This window comes from Saccoglossus kowalevskii, chromosome 16 (genome assembly GCF_978046115.1).
Source record: "Saccoglossus kowalevskii chromosome 16, keSacKowa6.1, whole genome shotgun sequence".
Taxonomy (NCBI): domain Eukaryota; kingdom Metazoa; phylum Hemichordata; class Enteropneusta; family Harrimaniidae; genus Saccoglossus; species Saccoglossus kowalevskii.
Genome location: NC_140656.1, coordinates 25169536 through 25189623, shown reverse-complemented (window position 1 = coordinate 25189623; position 20088 = coordinate 25169536). Strand labels below are relative to the sequence as shown.

General features: G+C 35.2%; 1 protein-coding gene across 1 annotated transcript; it reads left to right on the top strand.

Moving 5' to 3' along the window:
* Nucleotides 1-14134: 14134 nt before the first annotated feature.
* On the top strand, nt 14135-19401 carry LOC144350463 (histamine N-methyltransferase-like). Its single transcript, XM_085491594.1, has 4 exons — nt 14135-14431; nt 16742-16930; nt 17475-17792; nt 18369-19401. The coding sequence occupies exons 2-4, from the start codon at nt 16744-16746 to the stop codon at nt 18719-18721; spliced, it is 858 nt and encodes a 285-aa protein (XP_085347720.1). The 5' UTR covers nt 14135-14431; nt 16742-16743; the 3' UTR covers nt 18722-19401.
* The last annotated feature ends 687 nt before the right edge of the window (nt 19402-20088 follow it).

Genomic DNA, 20088 nt, shown 5'->3' with positions numbered 1-20088 from the left:
TTGCAGTGGTTCAAGCAGTGAGTGATCAGACGAGTATGTGTTCAATTGGAGTGTTACCACCTTCTGAAGAATTTTGAAAAAGAATGGCATGTTTGTCATAGGTCTGTAATTTTTGAAGTCATTGCAGTTAAGTGATGGTTTCTTCGCTATTGGAATAACAAAAAAACAGATTTGAGAGAGTCCGGTACTAAAGCGAAGCATTGATGAAGTCAGAAATAGGATGTGCAAGTGTCTTTATACGTTTATTCAAGAGAGAAGTTGGAATAGGTGATTTTCCGTTCAACTGCGAGATCTCGCGAGATGCATAAAAGACGCGCGTCGAACGTCTGCCAAAAAAACGAACGATTTGATTTTGAACTCTAATTTCTTCATTTCGTAGCTCACATCGTCCGGCCAATCTTCGACAGAAGAATGTTGCTTTCGAATACCCTCACTCAATCGAGTTGTCTATCACCAAATGTGTACAGCACATTATTAAGCATGGAAACGCCCCACCCCAAATATAAATATTTTCGCGTTTGTCGAATCCCACGCGATGTTTGACGCCACTACGACGCTATGACCTTTGTTTGTTCTGTTTTTACGTTCCATTTCACGCAAAACGCGTGATTCTCAAAGTGATCGGAAAATGGTCCATTGGGTTGATGGTGCATGTTTTAGATGGTGATTTGACAATTATATTGCAAACCTCTTTAGCGTTTGTTGTGTGAAATGCTTCAAAAGAAGAACTGGGATTGATGATAATGTTATGGTTATTGTTTGCAAAAATTGTTGAATTCAGTGCAACGCGAATGTGTTAGATTTTGTCGATGAAGTAATAGCCAAACTGTTCAGCAAGATCCTGGGGTGACTTGGAGGCAGGTGATAGGTTTTTCTGGAGTGATGTACCAGATAGTGTCGAATAAATGTTTAATAACGCTCGTTGGTCGTCAGCATTTTCTTCCATTTCATTTGTGTAGTAAGCACTCCTATACTAGTATTCCCGGATGTGATTTCTAACATTTTTGCCTTCTGCTTTGAAGATTTGGTGGTGAACTTCGAGTTTGGTATTTTGCCATTTGGTTTCTGCCAATCTATGTATTTTCTTTGCCTCCTTGATCTCGGTAGTGTCCCATTTAGTGTCTGGTCGAACAGTGATAAACGTTTCTTTAATGGAGCATGCTTTTCAAGAAGATTAGATATCACTGATCTATATGATGAAATTGCAGTCTGCAAGTCATATACGGGTTGATGAAGACCAGATATAAGTATGTCTAAATCTCCAGTAAAATCTTCAACTGATATGGATGCAATATGATGATATAATAATTAATGCTTAATAAGAGGTGGTTTGTAGAATGCTAAGTTGGTGTAAACTGGAAAATGGTCATCCAGTGTGCGTTGGATGTTCTACCCATTGCTTAAGATTACAATTTTCAATAATATTTTTGAATTTTTGAGCAGATGAATCGTGTGGATCATCCACATGAATATTGAAGTCTCCTGCATTGTAGAGGTGACATGTATATCCAACGTATTTCTCAAGTGTGAAAAAATCTGAGAGACTGTAAATTTATTTTTTACGGTTGGAGGTAGACGATAAAGGATGATGAGCTTGAAGGTTACTCCATGATGGGAAGGTGTAGCTACTGTACTGTTTTAGGCTATTAAATTTAGAGATGATTTATGGATAATGGCTACACCTCCACGAGCTGAATCTGTACATGGTGTGTGTTTAAAAATGTATCCAAATACATTCTGCAATTATGTGTTCATCTCCCACATCTTTCAACCAGGTTTCTGATAGTGTCCGTATATCAATATCTTTTTTCTCTAATTTAATCTTCAATGTCTGATGATTTGTTGCTAACTGATCGAACATGTGGTGAGTAACAGCTGACACTGACGATTGGTGCATTTAGATGACTTTGGTTTAAAGGTAGTTTTAATGATGCCAGCTCGAGTGCCTCTGTGTGTAGCTTGTTTCGATTGTAGGTTTAGTGATTTTACTGATTTCCACACAGATTGGAAGTCTTGAAATATATGAAGTGTTGAACAGGTGTGCTGTATTGTATTTTTCATTGATGAGCGGGGACATTAGCTCATGAATAATTTAAGTTATTTTAGCACTTCAATGGACAATAGAACATAAATAAAAAGTAGGTAGTTGTATAAATATCACTTCACTGTTGTAACAGGAAAACAATTTCCCTTTCATTGAATTCGAAGTCAGTTTTGATGCTAGAAACTGCTAACTTGACACTCGAGTTCCGTGGAGATTCATAAACAAGATGCGAGTAGTTGAAAGTAAAATCAAAGAAAGCTTAGAAAGAACTCCCGTGTGCTGAGAGTTTTGGAGACACATTAAAAATTAATTAAAAATTACTTATACTTGAGATATTGATGGAATAGCTGAAAACTAATTATGCAAATAAGGTAACTAATATGAACAGATTTAAGTGTAAAACTAATAAGGTCTGCACAATGTACCAAGTTTCATTGAAATGTGATTAGAACCAAAAAAATATTAATTATTATGCTAATTAGAGAATTAATATGAACAGATTTTAATCCAAAATTAATCAGACTGTTTATTGTCCTAGAGCATTTATGTACCAAGTTTTATTCAAATGTGATGATCAATACTTGAGATATCAGTATTAATTAATTATGTTAATTAGGTGATTAAGAAGCATAAATATTTACCAAAAACAAATATGGTGCATAGTCTTAGGTTCATTGAAATGTGATGGGTACTCTTTAAAAGTTTCATTGAAATCCAATGAGTGGTTTTTAGACATCATAGAACAGCAAAAAATTAACTAATTATGCAAATTAGGTAATTAATAGGCACAATTATTTATTCCAAAATTAATCAGGTCTCTGCATAGTCCTAGAATATCTATGTCGCAAGTCTCATTGAAATGTGATGATTAGTACTTGAGATATCAGGTGAAAAGCTGAAAATTAACTAATTATGCTAATAAGGTGATTAATATGCACAAATATTTACCCAAAAACTAATTAGGTCTCTGCACAGTCCTCAAGTAACTATGTACTAAGTTTCATTGAAACGTGATCATTACTACTCGAAATAACAAAAGCTGAAAATTAATTAATTATGCAAATTAGGTAATTAATATGTACTGATATTACCTTAAAAACTATCAGGTATGTGCAGTGTCATATGACACCTATGTACCAAGTTTTATTGAAATGTTATGATTAGTACTTGAGATATCAGTGGAAAAGCCGAAAATTGATTAATCATTATGTAAATTAGGTAATTAATAATATTAACAGATTTTTACCCAAAACTAATCAAATCTGAGCATTAGTTCAGAGCATCCATGTGCCAATTTTCATTGAAATCCAATGAGTGGTTCTTCAAAAATCAGTGGAACAGTCATAGAACAGCTTAAAATCAGTTAATTACCATGCAAATTAGGTAATTAATATTCATAGATTTTTACCCAAAACTAATAAAATCTGCGCACTAGTTCAGAGCATCCATGTGCCAAATTTCATCAAAATCCAATGAGTGGGTCTTCAGATATCAGTGGAACAGTCTTGGAACAGCTAAAAATCGGCTAATTATCATGCAAATTAGGTAATTAATATTCATAGATTTTTACCAAAACCTAATCAACTCTGCGCATTATCCCAGAGCATCTATGTACCAAGTTTCACCAAAATGTGATTAGTGGTTCTTGAGATAACGGTGGAACAAAAAAGTGACATACATACATACATACATACATACATACATACATACATACATACATACATTTCTCTTTTTTATTACTCAAGTATTAAAAGTAACAATTATTTACAGTTTAAAAACTCACACGTAGGTGAGGGGAAAGGAACAATTAAACTAATATTAAATCGAATAATAATTAACGAGTGAAGTGATGTCGATTACAATTGTGAAAGTTACTGATAAACGAATGTATATATAAGGTAAATGCGAATGAATAAAGCGAGACTGAAATGTGCGAAAAATAATGATATGTTGAAATTAAACGGGTACATAAACGAGTTGAATTTTGCGATTGTTCCTTTGCCAATGTCTATTTTGCGTTGATCTTCTGTAGATTTGTTACGTGATAAGTAGTCTAGCCATTGTCGATTACATCCGAAATTCTTAGTGCGTCCCCATCTAGTGTAGCCACTGCACCATTAACACACCACTGTAGTTCAAATACGCCCAATGTCTTCATAAGTAGATGGTAGTTGTAATCGCACGTTATTCTATATTTCAGGCGAGAAAAGAAGCACTGTACCACACTGACTTGAGCTGAATCTTTCAGTTTGTTGTATCTGGTTATATGTATAGCTGTTTTGAGTGATGAAAGTAAATAGCACAACAAGCGATGTGACTGAGTGGTGGTTTTCCCCCTCGGTGGACCAAGAACATAGTAGGCAAGAGGTACATTTTGCCAATCAAGTAATTTATAGATAATTGTGTTGAAAATATCAAAAAGTGGTGTAAGCCGTGGACACTCGACAAAAATGTGAGCTATATCCTCCTTTTGTTTACAGAATGGGCAATTATCAGTATTTTGGAGACCAGATTTCAGTAGGAAGCTGCCAGTGGGGTAGGCGCCATGTAAGATACATACATACATACATACATACATACATACATACATTTCTGTTTTTTATTACGCAATTAAAAGCAATTTACATTGCAAATTTACATATTTACATAAAGCTTCAAGAAAAGAATATTGCACAAAATAAAGAAATTGATACTGTGATATCATAATTAACAAATAAATAAATAACATTCATATACGAAACTAATGTCAATAAACATTCATAATACATTACGAAAGTCAAAAGTATATATATCGATGGTCGCGTAGAGACGATACAAAGTTCGATTATAGGTGAGTGGCGTCGACAATGCAGTCTGAGCTTGTGTGCATAACACATTTGTCCATGAAGGCACAGCAGAGTTTGGATACGTCACGTCAGTTCCATATATTCCGGATATCTCTTCGTTAACAGTGGCTAAAGCGTCGTTGATGTGTTGTGTGCGTGACGAGATGGTACTTAAACTCATTAGATAGCCTGAAACGTATACGGGCTTTAAAACACTGTAGAACGTTTGTTTGCGATAGTCCCTTGATTTTATTAAAACGGGTTACATGAATAGCACATTTCAGAGATGTTATCAGGTAGCACAACAATCGATGAGTTGGGGTGATGGTTTTCTTTCTGGGTGGACCAAGAATATACCATGACAATGGAATGGTGTCCATGTTGAGTAGCTGGTGAGTTATTGTATTGAATGTTTCAAAAAGAGGAGCCAGTCTCGGACATTCAACGAAGATGTGCACCAGATCATCGTGTTCGTTACAGAAAAGACATTCATCTGACGTACGTATTTGAGATTTCAATAAATAACCACCTGTAGGATATGCAGCATGCAAGAGACGCCACTGCAGGTCACCGTCCTTTTTTGTGGTCGGAAGGAGGTAGCAATCTGTAAAGTTCGGTTTGTCGGCAGGGTTGAGAGACAGAACATCTCTCCAGACATTATCACTGTGTGTAGTTGCTTTTGACAATTTTCTTGTTGATATGAGAAATTTATAGATACGTCCTTTGTCAAATTTGTATAACGGACAATTTAAAAGAATGTCATTGAGTTCATCATTAAAGATTAGCTCAAGTGAGTAGTTTCTGTCAGATATTTGTATTTCAATCGTATTGTGATTGTTAATAATGTGTTTCCAATGAGTTGGTATGGCTTGGTGTGTCACATCAAGGGCCATATCAAGCAGTCTCTTTGAATATATGGGTACTATTTCATGTAAATCATCAACTTGTAGCCAATTATTATTACCGTAACCTATCAGGTCAACAACTTTGGTAATGCCAGCTTCACGGAAATGTAACAAATTAAGTGGTGTGTTTTGAATTGGATGCAAGACCAGTGGGTTATTAAACAATGGTTCTGCACACACTTCCACAAATGTGGATGGTTTGTCTTTTCTTAATGTTGTAAGAGAGAACCAGGTCTTAAGAATGTCATGATAAAATGCTGGAAGGCCAACGATGGGTTTGTTAAGACGTGTGATAAATAGCTGTTTATCATAATTCAAACCATGTACCTGCCTGAGAAAATATTCCGTGAATGAGAAACTAGAGTGTTTCAAATTAGCATACAAATACCTTTGAATGAACTGAATACGGAAAGTAGCAATACGTGTGGGCAAGTGTATCAAACCTTGACCACCTTCACATATGGGCAAGTAAACCGTTTCGGCAGTAACCCAATGGCGACCTTGCCAAAAGAAATTCAGAAACATTTGTTGAAGTTGATCATTTTTTTTCTTTGGTGGACAAAGACAAACAAATCGGTGTAAAAGTTTTGATGCTATTAATTGGTTCACAACTAAAGCGCGCCCTCTATAAGACATGGCAGGGGCGTATTTTGTCCACCATTCGAGTTTTGATTCAACTTTTTCGATTAAGTTTTCCCAGTTTTTATCTAAGAATACCTGATTATTTCCAAGAAAAGTGCCCAAGATTTTCAAACCGTTATTGTTCCAGGTTATACCCATTGGTCTGTCGGTTCTTGTTTTCCATTTTCCGACCCATAAACCTTGCGATTTCCCGTAATATACAGACATACAGACAGGGTAACTGCAAAGACTCCCTTTTGTGCTTCGCACACGGGAGTCAAAAACAAATCACAGGATGCACAACTATTAAGAGTTCAAGAAGAAGCTGCTACACCAGCGCGCACCCTTTACTGTCCCCGATCGATGCGAGTGGGACATTTTCCCCTAATTGTAGTATTTCGATTGCAATATTTGATTCAGACAATTTTGCGACATGGCAAATGTCAAAAATACACGATACATTTGGTCCGCTGAACATTGAACAGTCAGTTTTGACACCCTTCAATCTGTATTTCTTGTTGTAGTCGAATAGACACCCGGGTCACATTCCCATATCACCAACGGCAGATTAATAGGTCTCCGACGGGCAGGAATAAGTCACGTGACCGTTCTCGCTCTCAGCAAATCGAATTTCTACTCTTTGAAATTAGCCTCCGCCTCGGCCAAAAGAACATTTTCTGTTCACTGCGTGATCCCGCGTTATGCGTGAAACTTAAAAACAGTTCAAACAAAGGTAATAAATTCCCGTGGCGTGGGATTCGACAAACACGAAACTGATTTGGGAGAAATTTCTACGATAAATAATAAGCTATATACATTTGATGATGCCAATCAATCTCTGAAAATTAGGAATTTCATTAAATTTAAAAAAAAAGAGTAATTCAAGTTCAAAACAAATCTTTCGATTCATTGGCAGGTTTTCGATCCACGTCTTTCGCGCATTGTGCGCGATCTCACAGCGACGGAAATTTTAGTTTATGATACCTACCTTTTATCTAGAATTGATTTATTTAGTGTTGTCAAACTGCTTTTCCGCCCTGCATCTTTAATATATGGTGTAATTGGGGCTAGGTTACACCTGTAATGAAACATAAACACAATTGATATTTATCATTGTTGTATAAGTGTACATAAGTTGAAACGTTGTGAAATGCTTTTGGTGCATTTTTTCGTGGATTTCTTAAATTGAACAAATAATGATGGACTTCTTGTTAAACTATTCATAAAAATGCGGGGAAATGAATGTTGACGAGTCACACACACACAGAATATAAATGTGGCGTTTCAATAGCTGGCTGTGCGCGATATTGTAATCAGACGCGACATCGATATAATTAGATATGCGTACCTAAAAACGAACTGCGCATGGTCAATAGCATTCCCACAACCACTGCCTAGAAGTATACCACTGTTGCCAACGACACTACATGTGTTGTAATGCGATAATTCAAGTGTCTGCAAGAAGTATAGTTATAATGTGAACGTCCTGAAACACATAGTATACACAGCTTTAAATTTTACCGTGACCTAGTATAGTAAAACAAACGACGAGTATTGGGTGACGGTCCACTCTGAAACTAAACACCGTCTACTTGTAGAACGCCACACAAAAGTAAAAATAATTTAATTTTCCTCGATTTTACATATTTGATATTTCATGGCAAGAAGATGAAGAAAATGGAATAAAAATATGGGGTTACTATATTTGGTTCGGAGAAAATCTATCTACAAAATTGAGTGGAAATATTGTTTTTTTTTCTGCATTTTACAATAGTTTCGTATAAACGGATATATCTCAAACTGAATATGGCTCAGTGACTTATGGTGAAAAAAAAGATATATAGTGTTTCACAATGTACTTTGTGAAGTATTAAAAAGTTGACAATATTTTTAATGTGTTTCATTGTGGTCTATGGAAACTGCTGCAAAAATTTCATATCATGCAAATTATACAGATTTACAGTGAAATAAAAAAAAGTCATATAACTGTTGACTGATACTAAAACATGTAAAAATCGCGTGTCACTCAAATCGTTAACATAGTTTCACCATAGGGGCACTGCACTACTGTAGCGCTCTCGGTCGACACACTTGTACGACCAATGTCAAACTTGAATATGGACATCGATCTTACAATGGCAATGTTTTGTGTTTATCGTCACATAATAAATACTAGTAGTGTTTACGGGAATCATCATCCCCCTTCCTACACATACACACACAGGTGCAGCCAATGGAGCTGTTCATTGGAAAAGCTGTTCCAAGGGATTTTTGCTAAGGGCAGGGTATTTTTTTCTATTTCTTGTAGGGGACGGAAAATATCAGTACCCCCCCCTCCCAGTGGGCAGGGCAGATTTCTAAAAAAATGCAAGGACAGGGAAACTTTTTTCGTGGGTACTTACATAAAAAATATCGCAGAGTGGGCAAAACAGCCTTCAGGGCAGGGTATAATAAAAAAACACATTGGGGGAAAAAACTAATAACTAATAATCTGCTAAATATGGGCAGCCGTGTGCTATCAATAACTGAAAATGCAAGTCACCGACTGATCTGCTCAGTGGTTAATGTATTCAAGAAGCCCATAGAAGCCAATGACTCGATGAATTACACCACCAATCAGCACAGCAATGCAGGCAAAAAAGTGTTTTTTTAATGAGGGCAGGGGAAAGATGAATTTGGTCAGCAGGAGGGCAAGACAATTTTTTTCAGGTGGAGGGTAGCTTATGAACAGCTTTTAATTTGCCCTCTTTCCTTTATATTAATTAGCATACTTCAAAAGGCCCATAAAATAAATGTTGTCCCAGAGAATTGACTATTTCAATTTATTGCTCATTGGCTGCACCTGCACACACACACACACACACACACACACATACGCACACACACACACACACACACACACACATTGATTTCAAGAATTATTTTAACATTTTGATTTACTATTCACATTTTATGAAATAATGCTTTAACATGATTTCCAATGAAAATTATTTCAAAAATAAATTTTAGGCAGTTGTTCTTCAAACATATATTTAGTACTAAAAAAAGGGTATGACACAAGTTGAAATCAATAATCATAAGACAGTTTACAATGTATTTTACAAGCGTTGTGTACTTTGCTATGGGTACCATATCGAATACAACGTGGTACGACGGTGTTGGCTGTCTAGTGTCTAGAGCATCTGATCGAAATTCGTGAAATATTTGTTGATTCAAGATTATGTTGACCTTAGTACTACTTTAAATTAAATTGAACGAGCCAGTGTAATTAGTTTCACGTTACAATACTAGAAACGAGTATTAGTTCAATGGTCATCTGCAAGTTTCTAAAACATTTTTTTTTGAATAACATTCAATGCCAAACAAATATGTTTTTTCATGTGCAAATTTCAAGTGATAGTGTTGACACATAGTGCATTTTTACCGCAGAAGCCATATTCATGTTTGGAACTACATCATGACAGGGCTATGCGGCCATCCCCCTATCAAATGGCAATTCAATGCGCTATCCTGGCGCCAATCCGGCCCGGTCGAGCACAAGCACCTGTAAACTTTAAAAAAAGTCGGCAGATTTCATTTGTGATTGAGTGTCATTAAGTCAGAGTGTTGCAAGTCAGAAATACAGAATCCGGAACTGCATTCGTTATTCAAAAATGGCCGCCATTTTGAACTTGAAGCATGCCACGACGTCTGATTTATGTGAAGTTCTAACTTGTTCCGCCCAGGCATGTCAGAAATATGGATCACAAAGTGCAATTTTTAGGGAAAAAGGCCACCAGTCGGCCACTTTGAACTCGATCCGAAAAATAAAACGAGGTGCATAAGAGTCCCCTTCTGTTTAAAAGACGGCGGTCGTCGCGCGGCGCGTGTTCGAATTTCACGTAAACAAACAATTTTACAAGGTTTACTTCGTATTAAAAAAAAGAATAATCCATAGAAGTTAAAAAAGATGTACACATCAAACAACTTGCACCACAGTTTCCATAAAACACTATCCAACAAAATAGAAAATAGACGCACATATTTCTGATACAGTGCCCGACGTGTTTAGTTTGAACTTGGTCGGCACAGGTATATGTGATACACGGGTGGATACGGACATACGCACAAAGGTCAATCCATAAGTCCGGACTACCACTGAATACGTAATCCTGCGTAATACGTATTCTTGTGCTAGAAGTAAACGTGTCCTGGGACTATTTGCATTATCTTCCTCTTTACTTTACCTTCGGCAAATGCTTGTACATGTTCCTGTTCATCTTGAGCTTCTCCATCTTTCGCAAGGTCAGGTTGACTTGACTTCCAATGTCCGCATTTTCTTTTGTTAGAACGAATTCTGTCTTCGTTCTCAGAACACTGAGCGCACGCCTGTATGAAAAATACACACAATTAAGTAAGTGTACCATTTCGACGTTTGAATTTATTTGTATTTATAAACATGGTTGGATGAAGAAGTTCATCCTACTAAAACACTAACACTTACATCTCATAATACATTCCTGCACTGACGTCATAAAAATGGGTGTTCCACTAGCCAGACATCTGCGACAAACAGAACAAAACAAAACGAAACAAAAATGAAGCCTATTCCCCTGACAGATTTACTTATTAAACATATATTTTCTATGACTCCTCAACAACAGGCTACAATCCCCGCGACCCTCAAAAAGTTTTGGAATTTAAGGTAATATGGTTTAATGGCCAAATTTTTCCAGAGAAAAATTGGAGACAGAATTTCTAGTAAAGGCTAATCTGATGATATTTGTAACTGACATATTTTATCTCTAGTAGTCATAACAACGTATGTAATGAGGGAAATAGTATCTACGCATTCTCAGCTTATTTATCATTCCACGCCTGGGACATAGAAAACAGTTCATCATATATCACTCAGGCTTCTTACCTCGTTCGGTTGATGTTAGTTATATTTCGTCTCCATGGTAACAATAACTTTTCAGTCAACTCTTGCAATCGTGATAACACCAATTGTCGATCTGTTTCAATACTTCTGTGAACAAAAATAATATTCGACAACTTAACAATGCCCTGCCACACCCCGCCACACCCAACCAAATACAATACCCCTCATCACGTGACCCCAACTCCGTCTTACCGAACCCCGCGAGCTATATACTGTACGTTCACCACATTCGAAAGCTTGGCGATTTAGCACATACGTTTGATCTGCGGGACCATGAACGATCGGTTTAGAATTAATTTGACGCAAATAAAAAAAAAACGTTCTAAGTTGAGTCATAAGCAAATCGCTATTTCTGATGGTGAAATCAACAACATATCTTAACATTCAAATTTAACAATAATCGCGATTTCGACAAGAGAAGCGGCTTGTGCCATACAATATTTGTCGCAATATTTTGTGAAAGATATATCTATTTTTGCATTTGGTCGCATTCGAAAGCGGCAGGAGTCTGAAAGCACTTACGATACTCGTGACCTAATGCGATAATCAACGGACATAACCCGAACGACTTGATTGTGCTCACCTGCTTTCTCTGTCCGATTTTGTCGTCCACATTGTCATCAGTTCATGATCAGCCATCTTCAATGAGGAATACCAACTCAACAATTGAAGCAATGTAACAAGAAAGCAAAGGCATATTGACGCAGCGAATAAATACAACTTCACCTTGCGGAACCGTGTGGTTTTAAACGGGTTCCGGCAACTGAGACGGCGACAATGTCGATGCATGACTTGGAACTAGTTCGCCGATCAGTTGTCTTCACGACTGTCCCTTTTACATGAAGGCACAGCAACCGTGGGGTTGCAATTTGAATATAGCGAAGACAGTTACCGCTGTTTGTGCACAATGGTTTATAAGCAGACATATTCTTAAAACAGTGATCCAATCCTTTGCGTTGGTCCTTTTATGAGGAGTCAACCTTCTCACATGAACACAACGATCAATATCGTATTCATGAAATTTCATTTATAAATACAGTTATAAATACGGCAATACAGTTCCTCTAAATCAATCAATTACAAAAAAGTATGCTGACTTGTATCCAGAATAATATAATGGCAATATCATCGATTCCTTTTTTAGGCTTGGCGTCTAACGATATATCTCTTTCTTACTTCACAGAAGCCCCGACAGAAGCGTGCTATTTGACAACCATAAATTGACATTAATAAGTGATTTTTTTAAGTGATAAAGGATCAAATATCGGTCAAGTGATTTAATTTCTTTTACTTAGGCCCAATCGCTTAATTAATTATAATGCATTAATGTATAACACTTTTGATCACAATTATTTCAGTGTAGTCACACAGCATACTAGTATTGAGGAGACACAGTGGATATAAATGTTATGGGTCATATTGTTTGTGGTACAACTAAATATCTAACACATCGATGTGTATAACCATGATCATCGACAACACTTATATTATTATATGTCTAGCATATTTTCCTAGTAGACTGAGCACTCTAATATTTTGTTGTTATTGTACTAGTATTATTTTCCCCGTTTGACCTCTTTACTTCACATCTGATCAATGAAAACACAAACCAAATACATGTTGTATGTTGTTGTGGTAGAAATAAAATTGGCCTCCAGATGCACCTCGGGGGGGGGGGGCGTTGATTTCAATTAATTTAAAGTCCAAATGTTTGTTTTGTTGTTATGAATGAAACAACAACATATTGGTGTTTTAGGAAATCGTTTACCGTTTTCAATGGACACTATGACATAATCTTACATTTGTTAATGCGTTATACAATAGAATAAACGAATGGCCATCGTATGACACGGAAATGTGTTATATTGCGTTCTGGTTAGGTCCGAGTGGTCCCAATCTGATTAAAATCCGATGTAGGTATGAGGCTCCAATTTTTTTGTATGACCCTTTATATAATATTTATTTGTATTTTAGTTTGAATATGTCGATTTTTTGGTTGCTTAACGGCAAGAAAAAATTGGAACCTCATACCTACATCGGATTTTAATCAGATGGGAGTGGTCCCAGGGACGTGAGCTGTTTGTTTGTTTGTTTGTTTGTGTGCGCGCGTCATGTGGCGGACATCGTCCAGTGCTAGTTGGTACCTAGACAAATACTAAATGTTACAGTAATTTTGGAATGTATTATGGAATATATATTCTTACGACCCATTGGAATTGTAATCAAACAGCTACTTGTGAATTCTCGGTGTTGTTATTGGAAACTTGGGCAGGAGAGATTATAGTGTGCAATGTTTGTTTTATTCGGGATAGTATTACAAATATTGACCCAACCTCGGTCGATATACAGATTTGTCGGCCCTTCCGGTCTATTGCTACGTTTAAACATAGAACAACAAACTCGGGGCTCGTAGTTCCATGGTTTACACGACAGCATTCTATCGGAGCCGAACTACTGCTTCTCCCACCGATAAGGGATTAACAGAAGATTATCTCCAACGCGATCACCCGTATGGGGCTGACCGAGAGCCGAGATACGCCCGAGTTCAATCCAGTTCGTTCAGAACCAAACGTAACAGTGTAATCAATTACATATAAAAATAACATGGCTGAAAACGATTTTGGTGTCGTGTTGTTGTTTCTTTGCAGTCATGGCACGATGGATGTCAGAGTATTATTCCGTTGAGCTAAAAAAAACACAGTCAGATAATGCACTAGTGATCGGGGTATCTCAAACAAACAGGATACACGGTAGCACGGTAGTTATTATTATCATGCAATTTTACCATATGTTAAAAGCGGCAGTCGTGCCGAGTCCTGTTCGATATGGGACTCATAGCGACGTATACAACGCGTGTAAAATACATTGTTTATTTACACGAAATTCGAACACCGCGCTTTAATTTTTCAACTGTTGTGATGTGTAACAGTCAATCTAAACCTACTAGGAACACTTCTACGGTTTTTACATTTCCAGTATTATTTATAGTAACATGGTAATACGTGTGTAGGATTAATTTAAATATCGGGACATTTCTGAGGGTCATTCAGATTTGTGGATCCAAGCAGTCAGTTTCACTAACATCAACACCGTGCAACAACACATCGGGTCTCAAGTAAGTGACACATGTTATTATAATGATTTCAATATTAGATTCTCGAAGTATGTCGTGTTTACTACTTATGACGAACAATGATTCACATGATCCCCAAGGTCATGTGGGCGTGCAGTTGATTTAATTTATTTGTTTTATTTTATACGTAAATACAACTCCAATATTTGATTATTTACAAAAGCAGCCATAATGCACAGTGTTGTCATTTCATATTTTATATTGAAGATAATATTTGGTAATCGTAGTCCTAAATAACTATTAAAAATAGCTAGACGTTTTGAGCAATGGCTCTTTATCATATTTTACGATGTTTACCAATTACTAAAGCCAATGTATGGGTATTTATATTCAAGGGCGATGGTCGTCGCGCAGCGCTTGTTTAAATTCCGTGTAAACAAACAATGTATTTTACACGCGTTGCATACGTCGCTATATCGAACAGGACACAGCGCGACGACCACCGCCCTTTAATATTATTCAGTACTGTTGTAGATATATTTAATGATGTCTGTTTATGTGTATTCGCACATTTACCTGTACTTCAATGTGACGATGGTTTTCTGGTTGTGAATATATTTATGTCTCGCAATTGCAGCAGGCACCTGAAATAAATCATGTGCATTATGATGTGACTCGAGTTGTAAAAAATGAGGCAAATTGACAATGGTTTTCTGGTTGTGAATATATTTAGGCTTCGCAATTGCAACAGATAAATAAATCTTGTACATTATGATGTGACTCGAGTGATAACAATTGAGGCAAATTCTCTGCATTAAAAATATATCATTACCAAAAAAGAAACACACAAAAAGATAATGTATTATCGTTCAAAAGCAATCCTGACAAATAGAAAAATCGTTAACAAAAGAATGTAACAGATTTAAATGCAAATTGTGATACGCTGGAGGACAAATTCCGGGACAATGTGCTGGGTCATTTGGTACAAATACAAAAAACTACATTGTGGACTTTTTTTTACCTCATAGACAATAAGCATCAAATACTATCGTCCATATATAAATAGTCACGCATAGTGCAACGAATGACATTTTTAGTTTAAAAGTTACAACATTCTATTCTACTTTTGAAATAAATTAACCATTAATTTCTACATATTTAATCAAGATCAATAATTATACACATTCAGTAGTGACTACATCATTTTGACGTCGCTATACATGTACTTCATAAATGAATAATTCTGAATATTGTAACATTTCACTAACTGGAGTAAACGTATGATGCCATTTAGATAATACTATTTATATACTTATTAATATTCAGTAATTATCCGATAATGTGTTCCTAATCAGTATTATTTACAAATTAGCAGCAACCCTGTTTGAATAAATACATATTTTATTCATATACTGAAATCTCAAGGATCATCCAGGAATGCCAGTCGATATAGCCCTATCAGCCAATCAGATTCGCGCCCTTGGCGTTCGATATACGCTTGCGCAGACGTTATGGTAGACCGAGAAATGCTGATTCATCATTGATGTCTGTCGGCGGTCTCTCGGAAAAGGTCGAACACGGTATTTGTCAGCAGCTGTAGCCTTATCTGCCCAACATGATATTTTGCAAAAACTTGGAACGTTTTATATTTTATAATATTATTATTAATAATAATAATAATAATAATAATAATAATAATAATAATAATAATAATAATAATAATAATAATAATAATAATAAACAGGAAATAATTATTGAACAACACGACTATGTCGATCGGTCCGACCGCTTTCTGGATAATGGTCACTACAAAGAATATTGCAATATTGAGATGAACACAAATGATATGACATTGTAAAAATAACTGATTAAACTCAGAACATAGCAAATAAAAATATAGTTATAGTTATAGTTATAGTTATAAAGACTAAAATTAAGAGTATTAACCAAAAACACGAGATGTAGTTTAATATAAAGTAAGTATATTGGAAAATAATATGATAACAGTGTCAAAAAATTGTTTATAATCACTACTGAGTATTTTTATATTATACCAGTGCAAACACAGATTTACATTGGTGGGTGAAATAAAAAGAAAATTGCATATAGTACATAATAAGTCAGGAATCGTGTGAAAGAAACTGTTTGTTTTGTTAATTTTTTTGTTTTTTAAATGTATTTTCTCACAAACCCTGGATTCTTATTCCGTGGTCTCAAATGTTGACAGCGAGTAGAAATTGATTCGTATGGTAGTAACTTTAATATTTGGGGGGTTGAACACAATTCTAATGTTTTGGTATTAAATATTTGCCAGAAAGTAATGTTTTTTGTTGTTTTATTTTTCTAATGCAGATATGAACGAGGCAATCAAAACACTCATTCACTATCAACAATATTATCATGAATGCTTTGTCAAGATAAAATTATGTGGAAAACCAGGTGAAATCGAGCGAAGGAATGATGACGTAAAAACAATCGTTATGCAATTAGATCTAGATCGAACCAAGACCTTGCATGTGATGTCTGTTGGATGTGGAAATGGTAAGTCTTGAAAACCTGTCAGCGTTCTGAATATGCATAACACTGCATACACCTTTCTCAAATGTCCTAAAAACATCTTCGAGAAAGTCAAATTGAAGGTAATTTCAAGTGGAAAGATGCGCAGCCCATCAAAAAAATACCAATCAGATTATCAATGTATATATATAAGATATTATAATATAAAATATTACCACTGATATAATTATTTAGCATCCACATAATGTGAAATAATATAAGTCTTTAGGATCAAATAAATATCCCGCGTAGATAAAGACCGGTTAAAAGCATGCTGTTTCCAAAGAGCAGAGACGAAATCGCTATCGTCGAACGGCAGAATCCAAAGTTTAGGCCTGAATGACAGAACGTAAAAGTCATAGGAAATAATACGTCAGTAAACAAATTTAATACGGATAAAATAGAAAGAGATTTTGTAAAACGAACATGAATTTCAATACATATGTAGAGGTATTATTAGCTGCAATAAAGTTAAATTGTCGGAATAAATTTTATCATTACCACATTGTACTACAATATGTTGTTGCAGGAACCAAAGATGAGCCAGTCATAGACAACCTGCTGACTAATTACCCAAATATCACGTACACGGCTGTTGAACCTGTCGCTGATGAACTCACCAAGTTCAAACAATTGGTGATATATAAAAAGGACACATGGCGAAACGTTACGTTTGACTTCCATGCTGCTACGATTGAGGAGTTTTTACAGAATGAGCAGGCTACACAATTTGGAATGATTTTCGCAGCACAGTCTGCATATCATTTCAAAGATGTGGAGCGTACAATATTAGACTTATATAATTGCTTGGTTACAGGTGGAATACTATTCACCAGGATGGATTGTGGTATGTATTATTATGACATATGTATGTATGTATGTATGTATGTATGTATGTATGTATGTATGTATGTATGTAAATTGTACTCGAAGTAAGCTGTAATCAATTCGTTTTACTTTCGTAATAATGTAATTTAAATAAATAAAAAACATAAAATCGTAGACGGGTGCAAGGTGTAAAACGTAATCAGCTATTTTATTCGTCCGTAATTTGTACAAACATATTTGTTTTTGTAAGCGGCGTATAAAGTATTTTCCACTTTTCAATTTTGATTCCTAAACACAAATTATCAAATATATTATAAAAATGTAAAATGTAATTAGAAATTTGCTTTATCTGTAAAGTGTAAAAACTTATTTTTTACTGTAAATGGAACTTTCATTTTATTCCCCGTAAACAAGTAAAATGCCGTTTTTATTTCCTGTGACCTGTACCAGGAATCCCCCCCCCCGTGAAAGTATATCGCATATTCCAAAACCACCACTATCAACAATATTTAGGCGTGATTTCTGATATACTCGTGTGATTGGTTGAACTAAGTTTAACAATCCACTTATGAATATCTCTTTTTTCTCTCTATAGGAGGATGGGCGAAGCTATCTGAAAAAGTTGATGAATATTACACAATTCCTGATCATAACTCCATTGGAGCCGACACCATAGAAGATATATTCAACCGTATTATTCCGAATGTCAGATATCAAACTAAAGAAAGGGAATTTTGGATTGACGTCACAGAATGTTTTGATGAGGAATCTCAACTTGGGTCATGCATTATTGATTTCTGCACACAAATCTACAAATTTCAGGAAAATTGCAAACCTGAAATTAAAAAGCAAATATTAGATTATATGCGTGATGAATGTTGTAAGAAAGAAAACAATAGATTACTGCTTACTTCAAATGAAAGGGATATATTCATTTTTCGAGAGTAAAGTATCATCTTTTTGTTATTATTTAAACATTATTTCCATTTGTGTCGTAACACAATGTATTAGCTTGTTAAGTAATTAATGTAGCAGTAGTGTATGTTAAATTTTAATTAAGGTATGTTATAGTCTTAATATTATGTTAATATCAAATTTTAAAAAAATGGTTACTTTGTCCACATCTTGGTGCGACCGCTATAAAGAATATCGGTGGTGTCAAAACGCGATATATTTTGTGTCTGCATTGACACTGACAAATTTTGTAATGACTAGTTCCTTGTGTTTTATAGTGTTGACTATATTTCGTGTATTTTTATCACTTTATTTCGCAGATGGATTTATGATATTATCTATTTAATTACATGGGTGCCAAAGTGCGCGTGTTCAGTGCATCAGTACAGTAAAGAGATAAACGCTGCTCGGACCGAATAATCTGATATATAATAGATAATATTTAGTAATCATTGTCCCAAGTAATTATTCAAAATAAAGTTAGTTAGAGCATGATTGCCATGTAGCAATGTCATAATACGTGTCAAAAAATTCTATTTCATTGTGTTGTAAATATGTTTAAATTGAAAAATTGCTTTAATTGCTAACTATTGTAGGTTTCTTGATTTATGTGTTATATTTGTGTTTTAATATAATGTTATTGCTGCAAATAGAAAAATAAGTATTTCCAATGATTTCGTATACTTTTTCGAATATGTTAAAATGTAATGAATTACTTACTCGCTCACTAGATGAGACACAAATGTGTATAAGGTCGTACATTTTAAACTGGTATCAAGATCACCGTATGAATGAATAATGACAAGTTTAAAACCCTAGTCAGCATCACAGGGGTACAATTGAGGGTCTATACAATGCATGTACAATTCAATTGCTTCTCACCAGTATAGCAAATCCTACGATAAAGACTTTCCGTTTTCGATATGTGAAATTCTTCCTTTTTCGGAAAAAACAAACAAACTAACTGAAAAAAAATGATTTTGACAAGTGAATTGAGAAATATATAAAGTATATTTCATTACGAAATATATTTCATATACACACCAATAATAACTGTTATAAATACTAATTAGACATGAATATTAAAGACGGAATATAATTAGGTATATTCTCGATATTTTGTCTTAAATTGTGACTGAAAGCAGCTGAATAAAAATATAAAATATATAGCGTGTTCAGCAACTCGTGTACGTACAATAAATTTATAAATATTATTTTACTTGGTAAAAATTCTGCATTGTCCTCCATGAGAAAGAAATTGTTAAACATTTGTTTTTGCGATTGACCACTAAATTGATTTATATCATCTTTGGTACAGTTTGTGGTGTTATATATGGTACAGGTTGTGGTGTCTATTCAAT

Coding starts and splice junctions, on each gene's coding strand:
- LOC144350463 (XM_085491594.1), top strand. CDS start 16,744: ATGAACGAGGCAATCAAAACACTCATTCACTATCAACAATATTATCAT. Junction 16,931..17,474: donor GTCTGTTGGATGTGGAAATG/GTAAGTCTTGAA, acceptor ATGTTGTTGCAG/GAACCAAAGATGAGCCAGTC. Junction 17,793..18,368: donor ATTCACCAGGATGGATTGTG/GTATGTATTATT, acceptor TTCTCTCTATAG/GAGGATGGGCGAAGCTATCT.